Below are 13,710 nucleotides of genomic sequence, written 5' to 3'. Positions count from 1 at the left end.
GCGTATATTGAAGAATCCTTGCATTCCTGGGATAAACCCCACTTGATCATGGTGTATGATCCTTTTAATGTGCTGTTGGATTCTGTTTGCTAGTATTTTGTTGAGGATTTTTGCATCTATGTTCATCAGTGATATTGGCCTGTAGTTTTCTTTCTTTGTGACATCTTTGTCTGGTTTTGGTATCAGGGTGATGGTGGCCTCGTAGAATGAGTTTGGGAGTGTTCCTCCCTCTGCAATATTTTGGAAGAGTTTGAGAAGGATGGGTGTTAGCTCTTCTCTAAATGTTTGATAGAATTCGCCTGTGAAGCCATCTGGTCCTGGGCTTTTCTTTGTTGGAAGGTTTTTAATCACAGTTTCAATTTCAGTGCTTGTGATTGGTCTGTTCATATTTTCTATTTCTTCCTGGTTCAGTCTCGGCAGTTTGTGCATTTCTAAGAATCTGTCCATTTCTTCCAGGTTGTCCATTTTATTGGCATAGAGTTGCTTGTAGTAATCTCTCATGATCTTTTGTATTTCTGCAGTGTCAGTGGTTACTTCTCCTTTTTCATTTCTAATTCTATTGATCTGAGTCTTCTCCCTTTTTCTCTTGTTGAGTCTGGCTAATGGTTTATCAATTTTGTTTATCTTCTCAAAGAACCAGCTTTTAGTTTCATTGATTTTTGCTATTGTTTCCTTCATTTCTTTTTCATTTATTTCTGACCTGATCCTTATAATTTCTTTCCTTCTGCTGGCTTTGGGGTTTTTTTGTTCTTCTTTCTCTAATTGCTTCAGGTGCAAGGTTAGGTTGTTTATTCGAGATGTTTCCTGTTTCTTGAGGTAGGCTTGTATTGCTATAAACTTCCCTCTTAGCACTGCTTTTGCTGCGTCCCATAGGTTTTGGGTCGTCGTATCTCCATTGTCATTTGTTTCTAGGTATTTTTTGATTTCCCCTTTGATTTCTTCAGTAATCACTTCGTTATTAAGTAGTGTATTGTGTAGCCTCCATGTGTTTGTATTTTTTACAGATCTTTTCCTGTAATTGATATCTAGTCTCATAGCGTTGTGGTCAGAAAAGATACTTGATACGATTTCAATTTTCTTAAATTTACCAAGGCTTGATTTGTGACCCAAGATATGATCTATCCTGGAGAATGTTCCATGAGCACGTGAGAAAAATGTGTATTCTGTTGTTTTTGGGTGGAATGTCCTATAAATATCAATTAAGTCCATCTTGTTTAATGTATCATTTAAAGCTTGTGTTTCCTTACTTATTTTCATTTTGGATGATCTGTCCATTGGTGAAAGTGGGGTGTTAAAGTTCCCTACTATGATTGTGTTGCTGTCGATTTCCCCTTTTATGGCTGTTAGTATTTGCCTTATGTATTGAGGTGCTCCTATGTTGGGTGCATAAATATTTACAATTGTTATAGCTTCCTCTTGGATCGATCCCTTGATCATTATATAGTGTCCTTCTTTGTCTCTTGTAATAGTCTTTATTTTAAAGTCTATTTTGTCTGATATGAGAATTGCTACTCCAGCTTTCTTTTGATTTCCATTTGCATGGAATATCTTTTTCCATCCCCTCACTTTCAGTCTGTATGTGTCTCTAGGTCTGAAGTGGGTCTCTTGTAGACAGCATATATATGGGTCTTGTTTTTGTATCCATTCAGCCAGCCTGTGTCTTTTGGTGGGAGCATTTAATCCATTTACATTCAAGGTAATTATCGATATGTATGTTCCTATTCCCATTTTCTTAAATGTTTTGGGTTTGTTATTGTAGGTGTTTTCCTTCTCTTGTGTTTCTTGCCTAGAGAAGTTCCTTTAGCATTTGTTGTAAAGCTGGTTTGGTGGTGCTGAACTCTCTCAGCTTTTGCTTGTCTGTAAAGGTTTTAATTTCTCCATCGAATCTGAATGAGATCCTTGCTGGGTAGAGTAATCTTGGTTGTAGGTTTTTCTCCTTCATGACTTTAAGTATATCCTGCCACTCCCTTCTGGCTTGCAGAGTTTCTGCTGAAAGATCAGATGTTAACCTTATGGGGATTCCCTTGTGTGTTATTTGTTGTTTTTCCCTTGCTGCCTTTAATATGTTTTCCTTATATTTAATTTTTGACAGTTTGATTAATATGTGTCTTGGCGTGTTTCTCCTTGGGTTTATCCTGTATGGGACTCTCTGTGCTTCCAGGACTTGATTAACTATTTCCTTTCCCATATTAGGGAAGTTTTCAACTATAATCTCTTCAAATATTTTCTCAGTCCCTTTTTTTTTCTCTTCTTCTTCTGGGACCCCTATAATTCGAATGTTGGTGCGTTTAATGTTGTCCCAGAGGTCTCTGAGACTGTCCTCAGTTCTTTTCATTCTTTTTTCTTTATCCTGCTCTGCAGTAGTTATTTCCACCATTTTATCTTCCAGGTCACTTATCCTTTCTTCTGCCTCAGTTATTCTGCTATTGATCCCATCTAGAGTATTTTTAATTTCATTTATTGTGTTTTTCATCATTGCTTGGTTCCTCTTTAGTTCTTCTACGTCCTTGTTAAATGTTTCTTGCATTTTGTCTATTCTATTTCCAAGATTTTGGATCATCCTTACTATCATTATTCTGAATTCTTTTTCAGGTAGACTACCTATTTCCTCTTCATTTGTTAAGTCTGGTGTGTTTTGACCCTGCTCCTTCATCTGCTGTGTGTTTTTCTGTCGTCTCATTTTGCTTATCTTACTGTGTTTGGGGTCTCCTTTTCACAGACTGCAGGTTCGTAGTTCCCGTTGTTTTTGGTATCTGTCCCCAGTGGCTAAGGTTGGTTCAGTGGGTTGTGTAGGCTTCCTGGTGTAGGGAACTAGTGCCTGAGCTCTGGTGGATGAGGCTGGATCTTGTCTTTCTGGTGGGCACATCCACGTCTGGTGGTGTATTTTGGGGTGTCTGTGGCCTTATTATGATTTTAGGCAGCCTCTCTGCTAATGGATGGGGCTGTGTTCCTGTCTTGCTAGTTGTTTGGCATAGGGTGTTCATCACTGTAGCTTGCTGGTCATTGAGTGATGCTGGGTCTTGATGTTGAGATGGAGATCTCTGAGAGATTTTTACCGTTTGGTATTACGTGGAGCTGGGAGGTCTCTTGTGGACCAGTGTCCTGAAGTTGGCTCTCCCACCTCAGAGGCACGGCCCTGATGCCTGGCTGGAGCACCAAGAGCCTTTCGTCCACACGGCTCAGAGTAAAAGGGAGAAAAAATAGAAAGAAAGAAAGAGGCTATAATATAGTGAAGTAAAATATTGCTATTGTAAAGCAAAGCTATACAGACAAAATCTCACCCAGAAGCGTATACATATACACTCACAAAGAAAAAGGAACAGGGGAAAAATTAATATATCCTGCTCCCAAAGTCCACCTCCTGAATTTGGGATGATTCGTTGTCTATTCAGGTATTCAACAGATGCAGGCACATCAAGTTGTTTGTGGAGTTTTAATCCGCTGCTTCTGAGGCTGCTGGGAGAGATTTCCCCTTCTCTTCCCTGTTCACACAGCTCCTGGGGTTCAGCTTTGGATTTGGACCCGCCTCTGCGTGTAGGTCGCCTGAGGGCGTCTATTCCCCGCCCAGACAGAACGGGGTTAAAGGAGCAGCTGCTTCGGGGGCGCTGGCTCACTCAGGCCGCGGGGAGGGAGGGGTACGGAGGAGGCGGGGCGAGCCTGCGGCAGCAGAGGCCGGCGTGACGTTGCACCAGCCTGAGGCGCGCAGTGCGTTCTCCCGGGGAATTTGTCTGGGGATCACGGGACCCTGGCAGTGGCGGGCTGCACCGGCTCCCGGGAGAGGCGGTGTGGAGAGTGACCTGTGCCTACACACAGGCTTTTTGGAGGCGGCAGCAGCAGCCCCAGCGTCTCACGCCCGTCTCTGGGGTCCGCGCTGATCGCCGCGGCTCGCGCCCTTCTCTGGAGTTCGTTTAGGCGGCGCTCTGAATCCCCTCTCCTTGCGTTCAGCGAAACAAAGAGGCAAGAAAAAGTCTCTTGCCTCTTCGGCAGCTGCAGACCTTTTCCCGGTCTCCCTCCCAGCCAGCTGTGGTGCGCTAACCCCTTCAGGCTGTGTTCACGCCGCCAGCCCCAGTCCTCTCCCTGCGATCCAACCGAAGCCGGAGCCTCAGCTCCCAGCCCCGCCCGCCCCGGCGGGGGAGCAGACAAGCCTCTCGGGCTGCTGAGTGCTGCTCGGCGCCGAGCCTCTGTGCGGGAATCTCTCCGTTTTTCCTTCTGCGCCCCTGTTGCTGTGGGGTCCCCGCTGATAGCTGCGGCTCGCGCCCGTCTCTGAAGTTCGTTTAGGCGGCGCTCTGAATCCCCTCTCCTCGCGCACCAGGAAACAAAGAGGGAAGAAAAAGTCTCTTGCCTCTTCGGCAGCTGCAGACTTTTTCCCGGGCTCCCTCCCGGCTAGCTGTGGTACACTAACCCCTTCAGGCTGTGTTCACGCCGCCAACCCCAGTCCTCTCCCTGCGATCCGACCTCCGAAGCCCGGGCCTCAGCTCCCAGCCCCGCCCGCCCCGGCGGGGGAGCAGACAAGCCTCTCGGGCTGGAGAGTGCTGGTCGGCACCGCTCCTCCATGCGGGAACCTCTCCGCTTTGCCCTCCGCACCCCTGTGGCTGCGCTCTCCTCCGTGGCTCCGAAGCTTCCCCCCTCTGCCACCCGCATTCTCTGCCCGCGAAGGGGCTTCCTAGTGCGTGGAAATCTTTCCTCCTTCACAGCTCCCTCCCACTGGTGCAGGTGCTGTCCCTATTCTTTTGTCTCTGTTATTTCTTTTTCTTTTGCCCTACCCAAGTACGGGGGGAGTTTCTTGCCTTTTTGGAGGTCGGACGTTTTCTGCCAGCGTTCAGTGGGTGTTCTGTAGGAGCAGTTCCACGTGTAGATGTATTTCTACTGTATCTGTGGGAAGGAAGGTGATCTCCGCGTCTTACTCTTCCGCCATCTTCTCTCCTCCGAGCATTCATTTCTGATAGAAGAATTCCTTGACATCAAATACCCAGTTGGTGTTCATATTTCCCTAATTATCTGTCTAAATTTTTGAAAACATTTTGTTTGCTCAACTCAGGATCCAAATAATGCCCATATTGTAGTTGACTGGTATGCCTCTTAAGTCTCTTTCAATATTTAGGTCCCTGCTATCTCTGTATTTTTTCCCTTTAATGTTATTTGTTGAAGACATCAGATTGTTTGTCCTACTTAGTTTTTCAGTCTGGATTTTACTGATTGTATCCCCATGATATCACATAACATGTTCCATTGTTTATTTATTTATTTTTTATTTATTTATGGCTGTGTTTTGTCTTCGTTTCTGTGCGAGGGCTTTCTCTAGTTGTGGCAAGTGGGGACCACTCTTCATCGCGGTGCGCAGGCCTCTCACTATCGCGGCCTCTCTTGTTGCGGAGCACAGGCTCCAGACGCGCAGGCTCAGTAATTGTGGCTCACGGGCCTAGTTGCTCTGCGGCATGTGGGATCTTCCCAGACCAGGGCTCGAACCCGTGTCCCCTGCATTGGCAGGCAGATTCTCAACCACTGCGCCACCAGGGAAGCCCTCCATTGTTTACTTTATCTCTCAAATCTATGTGTGTGTGTGTGTGTATATATATATCTTAAAAATCTATATCTATATATCTTAACTTTTATAGTACATCCATAGGGTAAATTACTAATAATATTATTGAACTGAAGGGTATGTACATTTTAAATTTATTAGCAATTCTTCTCCAGAAACATTTTACTGGTTTATATCTCAATATTAGTCTGCCCATATTTTTTTACATTCCTTGTCAGTACTTGGGTCATCAAACTTTGAAATATTTGCTAATTTGTGTATCTGAAAACTGTACCTGTCCTTTGCTCATTTCTCATTTATTTGTGAGATTCTTTATAATTCAAGTCAATAGGATAAAAAGGTCTTAGGACTTTGTATATATTTTCCATATGGAAATTGAATTTCAAAAAAAGTATTTTTGTTTACATCTCTGGTTCTTATGGTCTTCTTAAATAGACCTTCCCTACTCCAAGATTATAGAGACATTCACCTGTGGGTCTCTATTTTATAATCGGGATATAGCTCATGATGTAAATATGTATAATTCAGTGGATATCTAAGAATGGTAGGAGTGTCTGACTCGTTAGCAAAGCCTGGTTAGAGCACTTTTATTTATCTGAGAAGTTGCTTTTTTTCTCCTCACTGTATGCTAAAATTATAGCTATTATGTTTTGCACATGTAGTGATACATTATGCTTGTATATTATTACATTGACATTAATATTTTGATCAAGTTTTTTTGTCGAAGTCAGAATAGATCACAAATATGTAATAACAGTCTAAGCCTTTGAATTATTTTCCCTCAGAATTAAATGTGATTCTGATTATTGTTTGTTTTTCCAAAAACGTGTGCTTTTCTAGGGGCATGACAGAAGGAGTTACGCTGTTAATCCTGGCGGTGCAGACTGGTCTGATAGAGCTGCAGGTTGTTCACCGGGCATTCCTGCTCAGTATTATCCTTTTCATTGTTGTAGCTTCTATCCTGCAGTCTATGTTAGAGATTGCAGATCCTATTGTTTTGGCGCTGGGAGCATCTAGAGACAAGTAAGAAACTTCCTAAAAGAAATTTTTGTCATATTGTTTACATAATTTGTTGTCTGAAGATCTAGGTATTGTTTAGAGACAAGGTGGATGAATAATTGGTATTAGCTTATTAACAAGTTTACATTTTTATTTTTTGTATGTATTTGACTTTTCTGGTTTTTTTTTTTCTCAACATTCCTGTATATAAAAGTCACATTAAAGGCCAAGTAATTACAAATCAGCTTTTTCTTCTTCAGAGAAATGTAGTACTTTTTTATACTTATCCAGTTTTTAAATTAAGAATGTAGAGCATGAAATTCAGTACAGTAAATATAACAAATAATATACAGTTTTATTCTGTGCAATGCTAAAGGAGAGGAAACATTGAGAGAAAGGGCAAATGAAGGAGAGAAAAATAAAGGTGGTCAGACAGTCATAAAGATAGGCATTTATGGAATAACAAGTCTCATCTGATGGCGTTTTGCAACTAACTGAGGTTATAATGGGGATTCTTGATACCTTATGGGACCAGCTGGATTCATATTCATCTCATATTATAGAAATTTTCATAAGGAATAAAAGTCAAATTATTATTTGGCTCTTTAAGATACTATGATATAAATATGTATAATTCAGTGGATATCTAAGAATGGTAGGAGTGTAACCTACCTAATGGTAGGCTTATGGTAATTTATACAAGGATTTTCTATAAGGAATTGCTTAAAACTCAGTGCCACTATTTTTTTCCAGCATCCTTCTACACACTCTGATTATTGATTATTGAAATACCCGATTTAATTGCTTCCTTGGTGGTGCTTTATAAGTAAGGAAATTAACTTTTTAATTATAGTTAATCAGATTTATCTTTCTATCCCCATTTCCCATATTGCCAAACATTCTGAAAACTTGTCAAACCGTAGAATGGCTGAAAGAGTCAATTTAATTTAAATAAGCTCAAAGCTCTTGGATATGTTTCAGATAATTTTAATCATTATACTTATTTGAGATTTGGTTTTTAGGTTTAAGGTTTCTCAGCAGAAGCATTTAAGATGTTGAATTCAATGGTGAACTTAGTTAAATAGTCACTTAAATTGGGGTTTTGACCTAAGTACAATTACTATTTTGTCCTATCTGGCAGTATCCTTTAGTATTATTAATTATACCAATTAAAAGACTGATATAATACAATAGAAAGTTTGGAAAAGAGAGAGAAATAAGACCATAATTTCACTGCCATAGGCACCAGTAAATTCAGTCTGGGTCCTTCCAGGGTGCTGAACTAGCATCATTTTACTGGCTTCTTCCTCCAAGATCAAATACAGAGGAAATTTAGAGGGAAAGAAGCAAGACTGAGAAGCCCTGTGTGTTGGTGTGGAGTGGTTATTTTGGATTGGTGTCACTGTTGTTACTCATGTCTGTAGCAGCATTAATTGGCCTGAGGCAAGAGAGGCTCTTGGCTGTGACAGGATGAGATAGGAATGAACAGTTAGGGTTCTGTTCTTACTTCTCTCCCACCACTGCCTATGGTAATTAGAAAATACAATCAACAGTTAAATGGCAGTACTTCTTTAAACAAATGAAATGGGAAAGTTGTGAGAAAAATAAAACTTATTAGAGCTGACTTAAGAATTAAAAAGCTTGGATAGTTCTGTTAAAGAAATGGAAGCAAATGGTAAACATCCTGACTCAGATGGTGTTATAGGCAAGTTCTGCCAAACTTTGAAGGAGCAGATATCCCTGTTTTAAACAAATACTTTCAGACAACAGAAAGACTATGCCCCTACCCCTGCTCATTCTTTGAAACCAGTATAAATCCATATTGAAATCAGACAGACAATTTGAGAAAGATAAATTAAAGTTTATTTCACTTACAATAGGAGATATTGTGAAGTTTTTATAATAATTGGCTCAAGTATAGACAACTTGACCAATGGAACAGAGCCCCCAGACAGGTCCATATATATATATGGGACTTTGGTGTATGACTGAAGTGGCATGTCAGATGAGTGGGGCAGGTGGTTCTCTTCTGTAATGTAGCTGGAAAAAAGTGGTTTCTAATTGGAAAAAGACGGAATTGGATTCCTGTCTCACGGCCGTAAACAAAAGAATCAACTCCAGAATGGTAGAGCCTTAAATGTCAAAATAAAAAATTAAATCTGCATAGAGTAGTATATTTTGGACCTTCAAGTAGGAAAAAAAAATCTTAAACTGATGGAACTGACCGTGAAAGACTGAGACTAAGAATGACTATGATTATGAAAGAAAAGAATGATAAATCTAACTATCAAAATTAATAACATTTTCTAAACCTAAAGGAAACTTGTATTAGAAATGATAGTTACAAACCTGGGAGAAGATATTTATAGTATTCACACTTGCTCAAGAATTAGTATCAAGAATATGTAAATAGCTCAGATTGGTGAGAGAAGTGGATAAAATACATCAGGCTTTTAGTGAAAGCGGAAACAATGAATATGAAGAGAGGTTCAGTGTCTTTAGTGGTCAGAGAAATGTGAATCAAGACTGCTGTGAGATACTGTTTTAAACCTATGGAAGTGGCAATGAAAAAATAATAGAAAAGAAGGAAGGAAGGGAGAGAGAGGAAAGAAAGCTGATACCTAGGGTAGAAGAAAACATAGGTCCCCAGATATCCCAGGTTTCTGGTAGGAGTGTAAATTAGTGTAATCACTTTGGAAAACAGTTTAGCATTGTCTCCTCCTACGTAGATACTCAAGACATTCTTGTGCATGTTCAGGAGGGACATGTAGAAGAATGTTCATAGCACAATTCACAATAGCAAAAGCCTGGGAACAAATCATATGCCAATCAAACAGGAAAGGGGGTGAATAAATGTGATAATAGTCACAGTGGAATATTAAAAACATAGTGATGCATTAAACATTATGAATGATTCATAGCAATAGATGAAGTAAATCCAAAAAGATGAGATAAAGTAAATCCAAAAAGATGACAATATAGAATGTTATTTTTATGTCAAAAACAGAATTTTAAAATACACTCTTTAGGAGTACATATGGATAAACAAAACTGTAGAAAGGGAAGCAAGCAAGAGAGTGAAGAGCACAGGACTCATGAAATGGTTTCATTGGGTGGAGGGAGGCAGGACATGGACTAGCCTGGCCTGCCATGTGGTCCAGGGCCTCTTTTTTTTTTTTTTTTTTAAAGAAATTCACGTTCTTTATTTATTTATTTATTTATTTATTTATTTATTTATTCATTCATTCATTCATTCATTCATTCATTCATTCATTCATTCCAGGGCCTCTTTTGTACGGGGAGATGGGTTCATGAATGCTTGCTACATTTCAGGTATTTAAAATAGCTAATTGGATTACGAATTAATAAAAAGAGGGACATGCACAGACCATAACGATAGTGCATTCTAAACAGAGGATTGTGATTAATTCAATTAAGTGTACCAGGATTGTAATTAATTCAATTAAGTGTACCATTAAAAAAGGAAATGAAAAATATCCTAATTCTCACATTAGGAGAACAATTAAAAGATAATATTGAAACTCTGCTTCTCTCTGTCGTTAAGGAAGTAATTATTAGGGGAAAATCCTCACACGTCTTGGTGTTGCTTGGACTGGAGGTAACTTCCAGTGTTTAAACTTAAAAATGTGTCTCAGATAGTTTTCCCATAGATGTAATTGTTACTTTTATCCAGGAATTTTATTACAGTTGTTAGCAAGGAATTTTACAACTAGAGTCTACTGTATTCAAATGATATAGCAGATTTTCAAATGACTAACTTTTCATGAAGTGGGTTGAGGTGAATTAAAAACATTTTTTTTTCACTTTATAGTGCTTAACCTGTTAATGGGATGTGATTCTAGCATCATTTTCCGCTATTCGTTTTATGTTTAATTTTAAATTAGATTTTTATTGAATTTTAACTGCTTAAATAAGGATAAATATGTATGTAATGTCTGTGTGTATATAAAACACAGAAATTAGACGTAAGTTTAAAACTGTTGGCATAATGTTATATTTACTTTTCTGTGTACATGTATAAATATATGTTTGTATATATATGTAAATTATATAAGTGGATCACAGCTAGCTTGATTTTGAAAAAATATTTAAAGTTTTAAGGCAAATTGCCCTATTATAACTACTGTTACAGTAATTCCTTTCTGCCTGCTTTTCTTTAAAAAAAGTAGAAGTTTGGAATCTCAAAGCAGAGCTACTGTGGCAGGTTTATATTTGTCCCTTAACTTCTCGTAAGAAAAATGTTTGACAAGAAAAGATGTAAAACACTTTCCAAAGTACCTAGCTTTAATTTTAACCAGAATAATAATTTACTTTCTTATCAGACTTGCTAATTGTGGACAGTCCCACACAGTATAGCATTTAACTTAGTGTGGTTATTTTTCCTCCCACCTATGTTGTAATAGAGTTAAAGGTAGGCAGGATGATTTATGTTACTTTTCTGTCTCCTTGAGATACTTCACATGGACTTGAGAACATATCACAGATGCTGATATTTAATTAAAACAGCATAATTATTGTGGCTATGAGCTTTAAACTATTTGGTTGAAATTCACGTTTCCTCATAATGTTTTTAAATAATCTGTGTTTGTTTTTATTAGGAAATCATTAAATGATTTAAGTCTTGATATTCAGTTTACATAGATTATAATTGAGTTTTGTTTTTAAGAAAGGGAATGGCTGTTTGGGGCTCACGCTGATTTCTTTCTAGATTTGTGATCCTTATGTTAAAAAATTACTCCAACTTTGGCTTTTATTTACCAAGGAAATGGAAGTATCTAGCATCTTTTTTTTTTTTTTTTAAATCCCTTGTTGGGGTAATAAGTCATTACATCATCATTTGTCTTATAAATTGGATATATAAAGTAAACAATAAACTTGTAGGGGGTGGAAATCATACCTTTTTTTTTTATTGCACAAAAAGATTTTTTCAAGGTTCTGCTTAAGGCACTTGTTGGGGGAGGGTTTTGTGTCATTTTTCTTTTAGAAGTTGGTTTACAATCTGTATTAAATTGGGGGTATATTTAAGGAATGATCTATTAGAATAGTACAATTTACGAAGAACTAAATAAAAGAAAAGATTATGTTCCTTCTCCTTTTGCCATAACTAGGGGACTCCTGCTGTGTATTCCACTATTGACAAGGAGGGTTCAAGTGGAATCAGAAGCTGAAATCTAAGTCTAAGAAATTTCTTGACTTGTTGGGTGTCTTAAAAGCATAAAGTTATACATGGAACTATTCTGCTGTGTAATGACCACAATTAACTTTTGTCCTGCCTATATTATAGGGCTTTGCACTTGGGTGGATAGGTGGGTAGGTAAGAAAAGGTAGTAACTGATGGAAAATAATTTGAAAAATATCAAGCAGAAATAAGTTTTCAAGTTTTATTTGGCACTTATTTCAAACAAGCCTCTGTGCTTAGGAGCTGGAGTTATCCTATTTTTGAGGAGATTAAATATGGGTGATAAGACTTTTTTAAAATGTGTGTACATATATAAAATATTTTAATTTAAATAATAAATATAAAATAAAAATATAAGTAAGAATGTTTAGGTGTATATGATACATAATATATAAAATATTATATATAAATATCTATATATTGAAGCAGTGCTGCAATTTATTGTATGATTGTTTGGTACAGATGTTAAGAATTCTGAGAGGGTAGGTGATTCCTGGGGAAAGGATATCATTACCTGTGTAAATATATTTGTTTAGCTTGAGCTAGTCTAAAGGGTTTAGAAAAGGAGAGAGTGGGATGCAGGCATTTCTGGTGGGATTTTTAAGAGTGCTTGTGTTTTCTTGGGAAGAGAGTTAACCATCTTTGCTTGTAGTGAGGGACAGATGTTGGCAAGTTTGGACCAGAAAATTGGGAGTGATGGGGACTTCCCTGGTGGCACAGTGGTTGAGAATCCGCCTGCCAATGCGGGGACATGGGTTCAAGCCCTCGGCCGGGAAGATCCCACATGCTGCGGAGCAACTAAGCCCGTGGGCCACAGCTACTGAGCTTGCATGCTGCAACTGCTGGAGCCCGTGCTCTGCAACAAGAGAAGCCATCGCAATAAGAAGCTTGCACACGGCAACAAGAGTAGCCCCCGCTCGCCACAACTAGAGAAAGCCCACATGCAACAACAAAGACTCAACACAGCCCAAAAAAAATTAAAAAAAGGCTAAAAAAACAAAAAAATTGGGAGTGGAGGACCTAAAATGCCAGGCTAGGAAGTTTAGAGAAGGTATTGACAGTATTATGCTAGCAGAGCTTTGGAATGATTAATCTCTCTAGGAACAGGGGCTAGAAGGGAGGAAGATCAGCTAGTAGGTCTTAAAGTGCAGTGGTTCATAGTTTTTCCCCAACCTCAACAGATGTGAGGGGTAATACCCCTGCTCATCGGAGAGCCATTCCTCTTAGTAACACTGAACTCACGGCTGCAGAGATTTTCATCCAGGGTGGTGCAGGTGAGGAGAGGACGTCATGACTTAAGACAGCACATTACTGTTAAAATTGTTGAAGTTTAATGTTATAAAAGCCTGACATCGCTTTGAGATTGCTTGGAATGGGAATGAGATTGAAAGCAAACTATTCAGAAAAAAAAAAGAATTGGTGGTACTTGTCAATTGACTGAGTGTGGGGTGTTAAGAGAAAAGGTGCTTTGAAGCCTTTGACATGACTTGCCCTGAAATCTAGCACTGTGACTGGCATGGAGAAGGGTGTGCAGTAAAATGCTGTGAAATTGAAGCATGGCACAAGATCGGTTAGTTGTGCTGCTAGGTGACAGGCACGTTAAAAGAATACTTTTCTTTCTCTAGGAGTTTATGGAAACACTTCCGTGCCGTGAGCCTTTGTTTATTTTTACTGGTGTTCCCTGCTTATATGGCTTATATGATTTGCCAGTTTTTCCACATGGATTTTTGGCTTCTTATCATTATTTCTAGCAGCATTCTCACCTCTCTTCAGGTAAGCCCAGGATTAATTAACTTTATATAATAACTGATTTTCTTATTTTTCCTTCCAGAAAAGGAATTAAATTTTTTCAAGATTAATGATGATAAGTGGTCTATTTAGGTGATTACTTCCCATCCTCTTTACTAGAATGCATTACATTTATTTGAGCATAGGAGTTAGAAGGTAGGTTATTAAAATACTAAGCCTA

The 13,710-nt window shown here is 38.8% G+C and overlaps 1 protein-coding gene across 1 annotated transcript in view; it reads left to right on the top strand.

Moving 5' to 3' along the window:
* RNF145 (ring finger protein 145) overlaps positions 1–13,710 on the top strand; it is a 72,178-nt gene that overhangs the window by 53,499 nt on the left and 4,969 nt on the right. Inside the window, exons 8-9 of the mRNA XM_068536307.1 lie at positions 6,383–6,565; positions 13,367–13,514. Of these exons, the coding sequence (XP_068392408.1) occupies positions 6,383–6,565; positions 13,367–13,514 (331 nt within the window). The remainder of the gene's footprint in view (positions 1–6,382; positions 6,566–13,366; positions 13,515–13,710) is intronic.

Source organism: Eschrichtius robustus, chromosome 2 (genome assembly GCF_028021215.1).
Source record: "Eschrichtius robustus isolate mEscRob2 chromosome 2, mEscRob2.pri, whole genome shotgun sequence".
In the NCBI taxonomy this organism is placed as follows: Eukaryota; Metazoa; Chordata; class Mammalia; order Artiodactyla; family Eschrichtiidae; genus Eschrichtius; species Eschrichtius robustus.
Note: the sequence above shows the minus strand (reverse complement) of the source record. Positions and strands in the feature narration are given on the sequence as shown.